This window comes from Bactrocera dorsalis, chromosome 5, assembly GCF_023373825.1.
Source record: "Bactrocera dorsalis isolate Fly_Bdor chromosome 5, ASM2337382v1, whole genome shotgun sequence".
Taxonomy (NCBI): Eukaryota; Metazoa; Arthropoda; class Insecta; order Diptera; family Tephritidae; genus Bactrocera; species Bactrocera dorsalis.
The window spans coordinates 64,047,255-64,065,422 of NC_064307.1; the positions used below are offsets into that span (position 1 = coordinate 64,047,255).

Consider the following 18,168-nt stretch of genomic DNA (forward strand, 5'->3'; position numbering starts at 1 on the left):
AATTTGTATTGGCTACTAAGCGTTTTCCCAATTTATAAGTTCGAACACAGTAATTCCTCCTTTTCATGGCGTCACAAAAGACTACATATAGCAGACCACTTGCAATCTCTCTAGATCAGCCATCAAACCTAACCTAAGCCACTCTGAAGTTTCACAAATAACGACTTTTTTGGAAAGACGCTAGACACCTTTTTTCACCTTCACATATCAGTCACATTCTCTACTTTGCCGATCACTGCTACAAATACACAAACACAACTTACCTTCTAATGTAAGATTCATACAACTCCAAAAGCTGGTTTGCATTGAGGGACAATATTTCTTCAATTCCAAGCGCAAACTACGGCCATTCGCATTGTCTGATGAAGCCAATGGCACCAGGGAAAGCTGCAAGTAAAAAGCACAAAATAATACGTAAAGTAAGTATATTAGTGGTTTGTAGATTAAATTGCTTTTCTCTGAAATTCAATTTTAATAAATTCACACATGTGACAGGCGCCAAAGCCTTGCGTACGAGCCTACAAACGAAAATATGCATTAAAATATACTCAAATGAACATATGCTACTATATATCTACATACGAGTATATATATACATATATATTGTATATAAAAATTTAGGCGGAAATTGATTAATGTTCACCGTTAGGCAAGTAAAGTGGAGCATTGGCGAAAAACGAAATAACGGTGTTGAGATAAACCTTGTCAAATCGTGATACTTTGCCGCATAATTTATTGCTACCGTTAGTAATAAAAGCGCATGCGTCTCAGCTGACCACTGCCGCAATAACAATAATGCAACTTGCACCATGTGAGCTTAAGTGAGTTCAAGAAAAAAATACTACGGATTTTTTAACGCTCAGAGTACAGAGAGCTTCTGTAACTAGTTTTGTTCTTTAAACAGATAACGAGTTGACTGAAGTTTGAGTTTTGGTAGCAGTAATGACTCAAAGCAAATAAAAGAGTTTATTCTTCCCCAAACTGGTTTATATCGAGTATCCATGTTTCAAAATGGTCCGAGGTTTTCAAACAAAATTTTGTTCAGCGATGAAGTTCTGGTCAATGGATATGTAACCAAGCAGAATTTCCACATTTGAAACGAAGATCCGTCTGAAAAGATTCAAGAGCTGCCACTTCTTTCAGAGAAAAAACGGTTTAGTGTGGTTTGTGAGTCGGTGGACTCATCGGTTCATATTTCTTCAAAAATGACGCCGGTGAGAACGTAACCGTGACAACTGACATTTGATGACTGAAATTAAAGCTCGTGGTCTTGACGACATTTGGTTTCAACAGACGGCGTCACATCTTATCAGTCTATTGATTTATTGAGAGAACACTTCGGTGGGCAGATAATTTCTTGTTTTGGGCCAATCGCTTGGCCAAAAGATTGTGAGATATTACACCGTTAGAACTTTTCCTGCGTGGATATGTAAAGTTTAAAGTCTAAGTAAAAAATCCCTGGCTTCATTCGCCAGTTCCAGTTAAAATGCTTTAGTAAGTCATCGAAAATTGGACTCAACGGATGGATCATCTGAAACGTGGTCGCGCCCATTGACAAAGAGTGTCCTACAAACTATAGAAACAAACAAACTGGAAAGTGTTCAGTCACAACCACTAAAATAACGGAAGACGCCTTATAGCTCACTTTGGGCTAGAAAGATCTCACAGTCGCATACGTCTTGGTTGTTGGCGCCTGCCAAGCTTACTGGAGCTTCGATCCAGCGCTCACTTGCAATCGGGTGAAATTGAAAGCTTGCAAGGCTAACTGCTCCCCGTGGTAGATTTAAGTCTCCGATCAGACCTTGTAGCTTTTGAAGGTATCTCATTCAAAGACTTTACCGCGGGCAAATTCAACCCCCTGTTTGCCGGAGGTACTATTCCGAGACAATTGGGCTGCCTTTCTTTATCATACTTCTTACCGTCTATCCTCAACAATACCCCTGAAGAATTTCTACGCTGTCAGCATCTCGTTGAAAGGTTTGAAAGGGCGATAGTACAAATCATTAGAGTACATATATTGAAACCACGTACTGCTTGTAGCAAACCTCGAAGCTCCAGTTGAAATCATTTTAACATTAATTTACTATATTAGAAATATATATCAACTTGAAGGCGAACATTCGCTGTCTGACAAGTTGCTGAGCGATAATTCGAAGTCATTCAAATATTTTATAAAACTAAGTACATAATTTTATTGCTGAAAATATTTGTATACGAATACTTGTTTTTAGAAAAAACGCTTGTCAGCCGCTTATTTATCTGCTCATTACACGGAGTTCGACGGAGAACCAAGTCACTGCAATGGCGGCTTTTTGGCGTAAGTCATAAATAAAATAGCTAATCGATTTCCATGCCATATGTATGTAATGTATGTAGGTTTTTGTATTTAGTTGTGTATTTTATGTTCATATATTAATTACTAGCCTTAACTGGGGCACCTCAAACTGGAGCTTAGAGTTCACCTCAAAGTGTTTGCCACCTGCAGCCGTTGCGATTGCTTATGGCTTGGCCACTACTTACATATAACAACAACACTTTGTGACTTGGCAATAATTTATAAATTTATTTAAAATAATTTTATTTATTTTATTTTCTTGCTATTTTAGCATACGACACTGAGCTGGCTGACAAGCCAAATGGCATTCAAGCCAATTCCGGTAGTTGCGACGCGGCTATTGGCAAATATTTGCGCGCACTGCAGTTAAGATTTAAATAAAAACTTATTTTTAGTGCTCGGTTTATGCATAATAAATAATAAAAAAAATTTTTAAAATGCATTATTCAAAGGCATTAATCGTTAGAGCACTCCATATATGGACCAGCTATGCCAACTTGAACTACGAAAAATTTGCGGAAAAATTACAAAAAAAGAAGGACTTTTGGTAATATTTTGAATATTTTTTCTTGAGGAGTCTCATTTGATGTTATTGTCGTAATAAAAAAGTAAAAAATGTAATACAACTTGACATCTCTTCGGCTTGAATAATCATTTTTTCAAGAGCTGTGTAGAGATCTCCGTCTCACTTCACCAGATTTTGAAAATACTGCTGTATTGAATCGTTTTAGAGACTAGTGTTGAATTGATGGAATAAAAATTGAGGATCGCTTTGGTTACGAGGAACTTACTGTCGGAACTGAAAATACTCATATGGCCGTCTTTTTTGAAAAAGGAGGTTGATAAGGCACTCGACAGCAAGAAGATTCGTAGGCTTGTTTTGTTTTCCTAGAAATGTGATCGATTCGGTAAGCTCAACCTAAAGTCAACTTTTTGCTAAGCCTATTTGAGGCTTTGGATGTTTTCCTCAAAACGGGTTAGAAGCAGATCTCTCATGCAATGAAGACATGGAACTTTAATCGTACTCAGCGCATGAATTGCCATTCTGCCTTGTCTGGTTTTTGATTTAGCCTGTAACAGGCGTTAAAAACCCGCAACCACGATCTTGCCTCAAAATGTTCCATAAAGTGAATGGATATAGTTCCAAAAGTTTCGCGCGATGGGAAGTGGACTTATTCGAGACTTCTTCTTTACTCAGCTCCAAATCAGCAATAGTGCCTTCGGTGGGCGTATCCGTAACCGATTTATGGTTGCTCGAACTGTGCTGGACGATTATGTCGACCGATTAGTAATAATTTATGACTCAAAACGGCCTTCTTTTCGACTACGGTTTATTTGACTGATAGATATATTGTAGTTTTCGGTACTATTTAACGTGCCGAAAAGGCTTTTTAATGTGAATTCTTCCTTTCATTTTTCGACTTCCCATGAATCAGAGTGGAAACCATACGCGATGTCTTTCTAGCACTCTCTAATATGACACACGATAGTAGGACATGTAAGAAAGTTGATAGTCCTTGGCCGGATAAAAGTCTGGAATCGTTACTGTTACGTAGACCCGGCTGTCGTGAGAAAGGTGTAAGAACATATGCTATCGTTCGGCTTATGCGATCAGCTGTACGAAATTCTATTCTGCATCGGTCGCCTAAGATCTAAGGAGGTTCATATGTATAGTAGAAGCTAAATATATGTCAGCAGTATTCGAAAATTAAACATTCGTTGAACTGTTTGACAAGTGATATAGAATATATTTCCTCTTCAGTAATTGCTATACGATCGGCCATTTCGAAGTTCAGATTTCAGTAGTTAATAAGGCTTTCAATTGTAAGTAAGAGTGATTCATTTCCTAGTTCTCTACTTTTTTAAAGAAAAAACACAGTTACTTCAAAATTTAATGAGAAAAGTTTAGTATGATTCGAAAGAATCAACTCTCCACGGTCTTCGTGTACATGCACCGATGATTTTGACAACTTGACACGACTCATGCGTGCTCTGTCAAAAAAATATTATTAAAAAAGTACCTCTACATAGAGCATCTAGCCTAGCCTGCGCTCTAGAATCCGTGCTCGTATACTCTGACCCGCTCTGAGCAACGTATGAGCAAATTGAGGTAGTCAATACGGGCACAAGGTCGAATACACTCAATTCTAATCAAGCGAAAATGCAGTTGCAAGATGGGAGTCAGCAATATACAGATAACCTCCAAGGCATTTTTATATGCTGATTATATTCAAAATTACTAACAGTACATAAAAGTGGCACATATAGTAAGGTTTTGTATTATAAAACACAACTTTAGTTCATTTCGAAAATCAAAATTGCTTATAATTCTCTCCGCGTACGATTTCGAAATTTCGTAGTACTGACTATAATCTATTTCAATTATGGACATTTAACCAGACGCTTGTAACAACACCAGTTTTAATCGTTTCTCTAGCAAAATAAAGAACATGGCCAACCGGAAACGCCTGCGACATACGTCTGCGTCAAAAAGTCACGTCTCGTCGAAGAAATTATGAGAACTAACAACTATATATATATATATACATATTGGTACATTGGGATAACAGTTATGACAATAAAATCGGTAGACAATGGTATATTTGTTGGATTTCAAGCGAATTATATGTAAAGACAAAATTATTGGAAAAAATATTAAAAAATATATAGTATATATTTATGTAGAAATAATTGTGCCTTCTCGCATATTAAGTACTTTGATTCGTTAAAAATATGAAAAATATGCAACAGAAATATTAAAAAGCTATAAACGTAAACATTTTGACAGCTCCCAACGGAATGTGTTTAAGTATGGGTAAATTAAAGGCATATCAAAATACCGTGAAGCAGAGTTGCCACTTAAAATATTTTTTGGTCAGAAATTTTTTTCAAAATTTAACATATGTGTTTCCAAAAATATTTTTAAGTAAATGGAGGCTTGGATGCACAAACTCAAGTCACGCATTTTAGAAGAGAGTTTCTGTTTCTGTTCTGTTTCTGTTCTTTTTTATATTTCGAATTATATTGTCATTATTATTAGGCGAGCAACTAAGTTCCCGCTGTTTATCAATAGATGGCTGCAGCAATTAGTAATAAACTCAATCTAGGCAATTATAAAAGAAACTGCGTTTCCACAGTAGTGATTTTGTTCATGTGTCATATTTACTTGTCATACTTTTGATTTTGCAAATATAGTATGTCTGATTTTTTGCCAAATAATCGTGATTTGAGAGATTTTGATGATGATTTTCTTCTTTCAGTGAAAGAAATCAGCGACAGGAAGACCAAAAAGCTTACGGACTTGGGACGTTGCTCGCTGAGAATTCGTATCAAACGCAAGAAGGGCTTGCTTGAGCATTGAGAGTAACCCGCTAAGACACATCAAAGCGACTACATGCGATGGAAAAGATTCAGAAATAAGGAACTTGGGTTTCTTATGATTTCAAACCCAGAGATGCCCGAAGAAGTAACTATTAGCACCTAGCTGGAAACCATATTTCCCAGGTATTGCACCGTCCGTATATTATTTGTTCCGTTCGATGGCAGATGGTATGGTTCAGAATCAGTTCCAAGACGACATCGAAAAATAGTTTTACCATAATGGCAAACACTTCCCACACATCCCAACAATCAATAGATTTATTGAGAGAACACTTCGGTGAGCAAATAATTTCACGTTTTGGGTCGGTTGGTTGGCCACCAGGGTCATGTGTTACCACACTGTTAGACTTTTTCCTGAGGGGATATGTAAAGTCTAAAGTCTATGCGAGCAATCCCATTTCGTTTCAGATCTTGAACACAAAAAGTGCGCCTATCATCCGCCAGTTACCAGTCGAAATGCTCGGACGAGTCATCGGAAACTGGACTCAACGGATGGACCATCTGAGTATGTTTTTCCGAATGATACTAAAGATTCCCTGCTAAATAAGAATTTTCTGTGTTTTCTTCTTTAAAAAAGTAGGGAACCACGAAAAATACCATTCTTTTATTAAATTCCACCAAACTGGCAACTCCGCTATCACTACAAACACTATATAAACACATATTAATTTAATATCTACGGCAGCGTGAATACCTTGGTTCATTCAATGTAGGCAAGTACTTTATTTTAATTATAAATGCAAGACACGCTTATTTGTTGTACAAATAACAGACAAACAAATGAAGAACCTATCTAAAAATTAGCCACAACAAATACTGACATCGTGTGGACAAAACCATTTTATGATTAAGTAGCCAGCCAACTACTGAAGTATCTTCAAACTCTCGCTAGAAGGAGAGGTCAATGAGTGGCTGACGGAAATGCAGAATTCCAAGAAGTTACAACGGGTTATGCATTTCAAATATAACACGTCTGCTTTAAGGAATTTGAGGAAGAGCTGTTACAGAATATGAGAAAAACGCATGTTTGTTCATAATTAATGGCTTTACTAAATAGCAAGCAAATATAAAGGAAATTCAAACTTGAAGAGATTTGATTTAGTAATTCGGAATGCGTCACCAAACAAATCGCTTGATGTCGCTGTGATCGAAAAATTTGTAAATTTGACATATGTGGCCCAATTGATAATTTTTCGAATATTTTTTAACAGAAAAGCAATCTTTATAGACTATTAGGCCTGACTGAACTGAGTTGCTATCTTTTTAGAGCTCTGAGCTTGTTAAATTTGGAGTTTTACAATCCGCTCATAACCAAGTTACGCTCCAATCTTAAAAAAAATATAGATCTCTGACAAGGTAGAAATCTTTAATATGAAAAAATAAAAGGAAAACCCATGATGTACCGTTGTCAGCAATATCTCATACAGAAAACTATTAAAACGGATACAGTGACTTGCAGTTCTCTCCATAACCGAAGCGTTAAGAACCAACCCAAAGGATGTCCTAAAAAGGTTACTTAAGCTTTCTACTCATTGACATTGCAGCGGTAAGCTCTTACATAAGCTTTATGCCAATCGGAATTGCAGTAAAAAGCTTTTCAGCAAAAACAGCAGAAAGATTGGCGACATTGGGTTAATTCTCCACAAAGACCTTCGGGCAAAGCTCAATCTGGAGTTTGTGGACCACATACCCTTGCAATCTCTCTGGGAGAGAAGGTTTCAAGTCACACTAAAATATGCTGCATGGTGCAGGAGTATGCAACTCGCCAGCGGAACTTCCAATATATATACAGAAGGTTCAAAATTTCTAAGGACCTGGAGCCAGAATATATCGCTCAGAGCTGTATCTCAGACGATCCTTCAACCTTCGTGCATACTGCAGTATCTTCTAGGGGGAAAGTCTTTGGGGTCAGAAAAGCGGCTGAGATTGCCTAAAACGCAGGAAAAAACATAAAGAATATCAAGCCGTCTAGCTACCCAACCAGTACCGGAATTGCGAAACATCTCTAAAAACGATGAATAATGAAATTTCCGAAAGAGCTGACAGATGGATCAAGGCGAAATGTAAAGCGTTCCAACTCGTAGGATGACATGCCGAATCGCCACAACATTGCCGTCTTCGATATCTAAGAGCTTCAAGGGGGCTCAAATTAAACCTAGCCTTCATCTGACATTACTAAGGACCAGCTGGTAAATGTACGGCGTAACCTGGCCTTTCCTATCAAAAGAGCTGCTTATTTGTAGCATATAGCTGAAAGTGACTTAAACTCTGATCAGAGACCAGAGATCTTTCTGCCATCATTGGAATATCGAAAGGGTCAGTGAAAACCATTTGGAAAAATAATTTGGGCCTAAACAAAGTGAAAGCACTATTGGTTCCAAAATCACTAATTTTTTTTAAACATAGCGTCACCTTACCGTCTGTAAAACAATGATTTCCGACTACCAGGATGTTCTGAAATGTTTTATTACTGGCGATGAGTCTTTTATCTAAGCTTACGACCCAAAAACAGGCGATCAATCGGCCGAATATCGTGGTAAAGGTCAGCCGAAGTCGAAAAAACATGTCAAAGCAGGTCAGAAATAAATTTTGCACTCCCAATTCCTTCCGACCGGCCTAACTGCCAACAAAGGAATACTATTTGAGTGTTATGCGTCGTTTCCGCAAAACTATTCGTAGAAAGCGGCCGGAACCATGGGCCGACAACTCTTGGTGTTTGCACCACGATAATGCACCGTCGCATGCTGCCTTGATCCTTCGTGAGTTATTTGCCAAATTTTCAACCAATATCGTGCCTCCACTACCGTATATGCCTGACTTAGCTCCCATGGCTTCTGGCTATTCAACAAACTCAAGCGACCTTCGTTTTGAGTCAATTTTAGGACATTAAACGTGAATCACTACGCGCATTGAAGGCTATTCCGGACATTAAGATCATTGGATTGGAAAAAACATTGACACAAGTTTATTGGGGTCAAAGGGGAATACTTTAAGGGGAACGACATAGATTTTGAAGAATAAATTAAGAATTTTAAAATTATAAACAAAACCTTACTATTTTTTGCTCACAGCAGTGCATTTTATATGAAACTCAATATTCACAAGCTCATTGCACTAAAAAACCTGAACAATAAAATGTGTTTTTTAATAAGAATGAAAAAACGCGCAACGCCCGCTCAATAAAATTGCAATTTACACCTCATGCAAGGCAAAAAAGTGTTTAATTATTGTTTGCGACACATGATCGTGCAGCTGTACGGGCTATACGCCGCACAGTCGTAAAAAAGTAAGAGACATTAAAGTGCCCACTTACCCAAACGGCTCGGCAGACAATGCGACAAGCCACGCAGAACGCGCGGATGCAACTAACACACGTACAGCATATACGTATATATGTATGTTTGTATGCTTACAATGCGCCCATATCGAGCGATCACATTTACCTATGTACGGCCACATTGATCGTCTTCGAGGTAAGTTGAAAGATCGCAGATAAGACGCGTTACTTTGTATAATACACGTATAGATATGCTTGTGTGTGTTTGTATGTATATGTGTGTCACTTTGAGTTGCATCTTGCGAGTAGCATTGTACAAGATTTAATATCAGATTTCTGTTAAAAAACATAATTTTGTTTCCTTTTCAATTTTCACTCTCTCTTTCATGTGTGTATGTCACACGAGTTATCCTTATGCATTTCAGCACACATATACATACCTTTATATGTATGTGTGTTTATATGTTCTTGCCCCACTTGCTTTTGATATCATGTTTGCATGCTCTTTTAATTTACGAGCATACTTCACATTCAACTCAGCAGGTTGTCTTGTTTTTCGTTAACCTCAGATTTCGTTTTCTTAAATTTTTTGTTTTTTGTTTTTTTTTTGTTCCTATTTGTGCGCACTTTTGACAATGTTTTCATTCTGAACTGTCTACCGCTTGCTATGCGGTGTCTTCGTGTCAAAGCACAGTGAGACAAAGTAAAACATGTTTTGGGAAAAATTATTTAGGTTAAGGTGGAGCAACCGTCCTTTGATTTGAGAACCTAAAACTGAAACAAAACTGGATAAATTCGAAGAAAATTTCATTTGAGAGAGTACTGCCTTCAAAACTAACTATAACAACTTAAAAATAGCTATGGTACCTCAAAAAATAATTTTTGACCGATAGATAGACATTCTCAGGCGATATCGTTTCGCTCTATAGGCTCCTGAAAGTTCCAAGAAGATCCGACGTTTTCAAACGAAATTTTTTTCAGCGATGAGATCCATTTTTGGCTCAATGTGTATGAAAACAAGCAAGACTGCCACATTTGGGACGAAGAGCAAACCGAAGAGTTTCAAGAGCTGCATTTCATTCAGAGAAAACAACGTTTTGGTGTGGTTTGTGGGCCGGTGGAATCATCGGTCCAAATTTCTTCAAAAATGATGACGGTGAGAGCGTAACTGTCAATGGCGACCGTTATCGCGCCATGATAAACGACAATTTGATGCCTGAAATTGAAGCTCGTGAGCTCGGCAACATTTGGTTTCGAAAATACGGCATCACTTCCCACTCATCGCATCAATCGTTGGATTTATTTGGAGAACTCTTTGGTGAGCAGGTAATTTCACATTTTGGGCCGGTCGATTGGAAATCAAGATCGTGTGATATCACACCGTAAGACTTTTCCTGATAGAATAAGTAAAGTCTAACGTCTATGCGGACAATTTCGCTTCGATTCAGGACTTGGAGCAAACCATCGTTGTCATTTACACGTATCTAGATGTTTGGACAAGTCATCGAAAATTGGTCTCAACGGATGGACCATCTGAGACGTATCCGCGGAAAACATTTGAAAGAGATATTCTTCAAAAGTAAATGCCAAAGAATATGCTTTTGAACGTTAAGAAACATTCCACATTACATTTGAAGTTTCTGTGTTTTTTCCTTAAAAAAGTGGGTAACCTCGAAATTGATCACCCTTTACGAATTCAAAAGTTTGAGTTATGGAGAACTTCGAGTTAAGGAAGTTCAACAGTATTTCCATCAAAGGACCGCTATGAGAAAACTGAATATTTTCACTATTTCATGCCTCTTCTCTCGTCTCTAGTGCAGCATACCGCTTAATATTATTAATACTCTACTTGCCACACATTTTTTCACACAAATCCCACTGTGCGCTGTAACTCGATCGCGCTGCTTGTTAAATCTGTCATTGGTGTTGTTTTTGTTGTTGTTGGCTGGCAAAGTGCTTAATTGTTTTCCGATCACCAATATCAAAACAAAAGCACTGCGATTAAGAACACCGGGTGTGATCGTTTTGCCATGATAAAGACCACAATGCGTGGCGAGGAGTGATGTCGGATATGCGAGCGCACATACAAGTACATATATACATGTATACAATAGTACACTCATATATACATACTCGTATGTGCTTGAATGTCATGTGACAAGTTGTGGGTGTGAAATTTTCTCCAATTACACTTGCATTTCGAACGGAAAGTGTAAGAAGAATTTGCATTGTTGCATTTAAGTGATTTTTGAGGGGTGAGCGGAAACCAATTAAAGGAATGCGTGGTAAGTCTAAGATTTCAAAGTATTTCGCTGCGAAATTTAATTGCTGCAGTTATAGAAAGTTGATATCCCCGATAAAATTTCGTTGAAATATTTTATTTCAATTAATTCAATATTCAGTTTCAGGTATTTTTGAAATAAAATCTCTTACAGCTCTTTCCTTTAGTTGGCAGAAATGGAAGAGAGTGGAGCTAACTTGCATCCAGAACACTGCAGAGTGGTTACAAAGTTCCTAAAAACGAATTCCTTTAACGGCAATGAGTGATTCACCAACAGCTCCATGTAAATTTGCGTCGGTATCGGCGATCCCTCACCGAGTCTTAACCAAGCGATTTAAGCTGGTGGCAGCTTCAAAGCAAATTAAACTAGTTTTCGCTCATGCTTAGTTGATACCCTGCGTCTACTTGTATTGAAGTGGAAGAATGAAGTCTTAATACACACTCCTACATTGGTTAATATGGCAAGAACCATTCAGCAAAGTTTCAATTTCAATTTTCATAAATTCATTCATAACAAACGGAATGCCTTCAAGCGCTTTGTAGCTACAACGCTTACTTATGCAAATTAAAGAATTGCTTAGCAAGACAGGCAGTATTTCCCAAACTGTGCAAAATGCACATAGTACTGTTGTTGATCAATTGAAGCGCAGCTATGTATTTAAGACCGAGCAAGATAAGTTGTTTGGAACGTTTCTTTAGCTTATGGACTTAATAAGATATGTTGACTTTAAAGGTCTATTTCAGAAATTGCGTAACGATCCAGAGAGCAAGAGGTTATTTACAAAGAAACCGCTATGCAGCTGCCCTCCTTCTTCTTCTTTATTGGCGTAGACACCACTTACGCGGTTAGTTCGCGCCAGTCGTTCTTCCTTTTCGCTTTTTGAATGCCCTTCCCGATCTTGATGGAGCTTTAGGTATTGCTCAACATCAGTTTACACAGCCATATTGTGTCGTTCCTTTTTTCACTGCTCTTTTCCAAGATTTGGCGCATGGTGAATAACTATCATAGTTCGCGCAGATTGTGAGGTCTCTCTATTTGTGTCTCGGGCATGCTTTCGTCCGACCATAGTCTACAAAGAATCTGATGCATGCTCCTTATCAGTTCTTTTAGGCCGTATTTGAATAGGTCGGCCATCAATCCATCGACCCCGCCGCTTTATAGTCCATCAGACGGGTAATTGCAATCCGAACTTCATGGTCGGCCAATGGAACGTCCGCTCAATCTTCATCATCCATAGTGGGTTCACCATCTCCTGGTTTTATGCTTTCATTGCCATTCGGCAGGTAGTGAAAGTGTTCGCTCCATAATTTTAATATGCTCTGGGCATCAGTCACTAGATCACCTCTCTCTTTTTTGTCTGCAAAAGCGTATTTATTCCCTCTTCAACTCTCGGTATCTGTCCCATCTCGGACGTGTTGTAGTCGATTGTAACATTGCGAGGTAGACAGTCTGTTTTCTCTCCGCTGCGACACGGCACACCTCATCTTACCAGCTGTTCTTTCGGCTTTTCCGAAAGACAATGGTTTTGTTTGGAGCTGTACGTAAGGAGCATGAAATACCGTTCCTTAGTTCCCTTAAACCGTGTTTTCGATTAAAAAATCGTTCGGCTATTTGTTGTGATTGCAGTTTCTGGACGTCGAACTTTCCTTGTGTATGTTGACCTGCGTTTTTTGCTGCTCAGAGGCGAGTGCGTAGCTTCGCTGCAAGATAGTGGTCCGAGTCAATACTAGGACCCCGAAGCGTACGGCTAGAATACTGGAGCATACGTGTATGCATATTCCAATTCATCTTTCAAATTTTCATATTTCTAAATCTCCAAAAAAGTTTCGGAACCGCTGTACAGCTGTGTTGCTGCTTCGTCAGTGGACCGCCGACTGCGCTTTAGTGCGAATAGACGACCAGTTTGACTGTTGTTCTTTCATTTCCATTGTGCTTTTGATTGATGCAAAAACAAATTAGAAGGGTCAGGCAATTTATTAACTTTTAAGGGAAAGGATAAAATGTAGAATGAGAAATTAAAAAAAAAACAAAACACCAAAAAAATAGTTAACCAATGGAACTGTCAATTAACAGCGACGAAGATCTCTTTTCTCTGCGTTACGGGTTACGAGTTTACGGATTCTAAATCAACTAAAAATGTTTCTTAAAGAGCAATCCCGAATATTTAAGAATATAACAGTATTATAGTACATTTTGTTACAAATAAACCCGATTTATTGACAAATCAGAGCCGCCGAATTGCTTCTTTACTATTTCCTTTATTATTACTGTTATCTACTAATAGCGGCATCTCTTTTTCACAATTACAAGTTTTTAATTAGCGCCAAATACCAATCATTTATCCTGCAAATTCATTTTTGAACCAGTTTCAACTGATTTATGAGCTAATTTATAATTTTCTTTCTTGTAATATCCTAGTTTTACTGCAAAACTTGTGAGAAAGGCTGTAAATCTGGCAGAATAGGATGCTTATTGATATAAAGGGTGGCTTTTTTAGGCATAGAAGTTGTCAGTGGAACAACTGTCAAACAAGTTATCAATGTGGATACATATTATTGATATTTATGATCGGTAAACTTCGGCAGTTTACTGTTTGGGATCGTTGTCACTGAGAAAAGACTGGCTAAGACTTAGAGGAATTACTCCCAAATAAGTATTTAAAGTGTGAACACTTTTTTGACATTTATATTGGTTATAACTCCGGCAGTTTGTGGTTTGGGATAGTTTCTAGCGAGAAAACACCGGCTAAAACCTAGAAGAATAATTGTCAAATAAATTGCCAACGTAAGCACAAATTATGGAAGGATCACTCCACCAGATGAAAGAATAACATCAGGAGATGGTGAACCCGATTCCTCAATCAATGACGATGGAGCAGACGTTCCATTGCCCGACCATGAAGAAGTTCGAATAGCAATTACCCGTCTAAAGAACAAAAAAGCGCCGGGGCCCATAGATTGCCAGCCGACCTATTCAACGGCGGCAGAACAACTGATAAGGAGCATGCATCAGCTTCTTTGTAGAATATGGTCGGACGAAAGTATGCCAGACAATTGGAATTTAAGTGTGTTCTGCCCAATCCACAAAAAGGGAGACCCCGCAATCTGAGCCAACTGTCGTGGGATAAGAATTCTCAACATTCTATAAAGCGTATTGTGTGAAAGATTAAAGCCCATATAGGCAATATAAACGATGCTCGGTTGAAACACTAAAGTTTCGGACTTATAAAGTGTGGAATACTCGTAGATTAATTAATTTGTATGTACTTTCATACCCTACGCAGGGCATATTAAGTTTGCAACGAATTTTGTAACACCTAGAAGGAAACATCGAAGAGCCTACATATCCATCTCTTTGTCCGTCTATATATACGTGAACTAGTCCCTCAGTTTTTAAAATATCAAACTGAATCGCATATGTTCTTTGCTCCTCAAAAAGTTGATCGTTTATCGGAACCACCGTTATCGGATTACTATAGCATATAGTTGTCATACAAAACGGAACGATCAAAACATGTCTTTATAGAGAAAACTCTTTTGTTTGACCACTTATCTTCACAAAATTTGGAATAGGGTTTTGTCTAAGTCAACGCTACAATCTCCGGAGAAAATATTCAGATCGGATCACTATAATATATAGTTGTCATACAAACTGAACGACCAATATTAAGCCCTTGTGTGGAAAACTTTTTTATTTGACGAGATATCTTCATGAAATTTAGTATATATCTTTGCCAACGACAATGGCATAATCTCTGAATAAATTATTAAGATCGGATCACTATAGCATAAAGTCCGATTAAAATCAAATCAAAGAGTTTTTTATACCCTTTTATCGTTTATGAAAGGCACCCGTTAAAGGCATTACAGGTTGGGTCCAACCAACCTTAACTTTTTTCCTGTTTTGAAATAAAAATTCCGTAGCACTCAAAAAACACCCTTTCTAGCTCTAAATAATATCAACGGTTCCTTCCTGCTTTTTCTCGTTCAATTTAGCTACAAGTCGTATGCTAATTGCAACATCGCGCACATACAGACATATCTACCACACCACTGTTTGGTGGTGCATAGGCAAATAAATGAGTGGCTACGGCGCATGCGCAAATTTCAACGTCACTTTATGGTCAGCTTAATGACTGCACACAAGAATTTACGTATGCTGGCAGTACTGCGAAATGAAAATACTAGTTTAAGACATTAACGAGGTAATATTAAGAATTAAATGACAGCGTTTTAAGTTGTCAATACTTGTTAAGCGAGTGACAAACTGGTAATGGCTTAATGGCGGATTTTCAAGCGCATTTAAATCGGTACATATGTATACGGATATACAAGTATATGCAGATATGCAATCGGGGAATTCGAATTATTTATTTACCATTTATTTTTAACAATTTGTGCAGACTTTTGCTGCTAAATCACGCAATTAGCCGCGCAATCGAACACGCAAACGTAAAGAAATGGAAATTTTAATACAAATCTACATATGTAAGCGTGTGTTGATACACATGTAAATTTCACTGTTGCGCAGGCGCTGCAGGCGAACTGGATTTTCGCTCAACTAACGCCGATAAACACTGTCAACTTACACCTTGCAGCAGAAAAATTAACAGATAGACTAGTAAGTGTGAGTATTAGTAGATATTATATATGTATATATGTATATATGTATGTATGTATATGTAGGTACATATATCTGTCTATATCTTTGCTTAGGTTGACGCGCCACCAACCTGGACGCAATGAGAAAGCGCGACAAATACTTGCTTAGCATGCATGCGGCTAAACCTGTAGTGCCACGAGGGTCTCCACTGTAAGTAAGAATAAATAGCATTTGACTTGGTGAATGCAAAATATGCATTTTATCACGTAAACGTCAATTAAGCAACAACAAATTATTTAGCCAAAATGGGCGTTAGCGTTTACACATGGCCAGCCTCTTAATTTCATAGCGGAGAGCAAAGCGAATGTTGCCGGCACATACACGCATGCGCACTAACCCAAATGATAAAGGATGCTATTTTGTAGCGCAGAAAAAAAATATATAAAAATTTGATATGCGACACCCACACGCAATTTGCTGCATTTCTCAAGCACTCAAAGCCAAACAGATAGCTTATACCGTATACGAGTATATATCTTTCTGTATGTCACCACATGTGGGTTGTCGTCGCAATTTAAAAATGCAAATTTCGCACAGTTTTCATTAGGCCTCTTTGATAGTGCCCACAATGTCTAAATGACGGCTGCATAGCGATAAGGATAAGCTTTTAATAAACTTGTCAGTCATTAACTGTCTTTTTAGCATTTGCTTAGACGCTTTAATAGACGCAATTTTTCCGGGTGGGCTGTACCGGCAATAAAATTTGCAAACTTATTTGCTGGCTGTGTGCAGAGACACGAAGTACCGGTACTCGTTGCAGGCATATTTACGAGGTGTAGCTATTAGATAATTTGATTAGCGTTATAGAAGCCACACGCATGCGCAGAAAGCGAGTATTGCTGAAACCAATTGGCACATAGATGGTCGGGAGGTGTTCGCTGAAGCTTTAGCAATTTTTAGAAAAATGTATGGTATACAAATTTCCATTGAATTTTATGTGCGAAATCAAAGTTCTAGAGCCGAAACGTTCAGAATGTTGGAGCAGGCCTTCGGTGATAATTGTTTGTCGCGAGAAAGTGTTTTTGATTGGTACAAATTATTCAAATAAGGTCGAGAATCCGTTAACGACGAATCATGTTCAGGACGGCCATCAACATCAACGGATGACCAACGCGTCAATAAAATAAAGGAATTTGGGCCAAAGAATCGACGACGAACAGTCACAGATCTTACTGGTCTCGTTGGAATATCGAAAGGTACAGTGAAAACTATGTATTACGAAAGATCATTTGGGCCTAAGAAAAGTGAAAGCACGATTTGTTCCAAAATCACCAAATTTTGTCGAAAAACAGCGTCGCGTCTACGTCTGTGAAACAATGCTTTCCGACTACCAGGATGTCATAAAATGTATTAATACTGACAATGAGTCTTGGATCTATGCTAAAGACCCGAATACAGACGATTCATCAGCCGAATATAGTGGCAAAGGTGAGCCGAAGCCGAAGAAACCACGTCAAAGCAGGTCAAAAAATAAAGCTATGTTGACAGTTTTCTTCGATTATCGAGGTGTCCGAATTCCTTTCTCTCCGGCCAAACTGTCAACCAGAAATACTATTTGAGTGCCATGCGTCGTTAGCGCAAGGCTTTCGTTAAAGGAGGCCAAAATTATGGGCTGACATAATTAATTTAGAAATGGCAAAAGTCTAGTCGACAAGCACCTTGAAGGTATCATTGTCATGAATTCGTTTAGGCAACTAATATCAATTATATAGTATATAGACATTTTGACCTAATTTTCCTCCATACAACTCTGACGCTTTCCGTCCGACAAGTTTTTAGCGTTACTGGATGTACTCGTCCATACTTATATGCACAAAGCCATGTCTATTAAAGCCATCGTCATCGCCATAGGTAGGTCCAGTGCTAGAAGGCAAGAGAACAACTGAGATCCAGCTCGTTCCCAAACTGATGTACTTGTGACAAGAGTTCGCTTTCCTATAAGCTCATCGGCTTTACAGTTGCAAGTGATTCCATGATGAACAGGCGCCCAAACACGTCTGATAAAGTAATAACTTGATGCTATCGATGGTGAGGACATACTCTCCTTGAATAACTTTAAATGTATAGTGGGTACAGAGTATTGTCGCTACGCTGTCGGAGTGAATGTTCACCTCGCTGAAAGAGCAGGCACGTTGGAGGATTATATCTACAGTTACTTCCTCTTAATCACACCCACTTCTGCTTGAGAAACGCTACAGTGATCCGTTAGCCGCCTCTCTGAGCTACAAACC

The 18,168-nt window shown here is 38.3% G+C and overlaps 1 protein-coding gene across 4 annotated transcripts in view; it reads right to left on the bottom strand.

Moving 5' to 3' along the window:
• The window catches only part of LOC105227920 (reversion-inducing cysteine-rich protein with Kazal motifs), a 56,345-nt gene that overhangs the window by 6,853 nt on the left and 31,324 nt on the right, over window positions 1-18,168 (bottom strand). For all 4 annotated transcript variants that reach the window (XM_049457398.1, XM_049457397.1, XM_049457399.1 and 1 more), the window contains exon 4: window positions 264-387. In XM_049457398.1, the coding sequence (XP_049313355.1) occupies window positions 264-387 (124 nt within the window). The remainder of the gene's footprint in view (window positions 1-263; window positions 388-18,168) is intronic.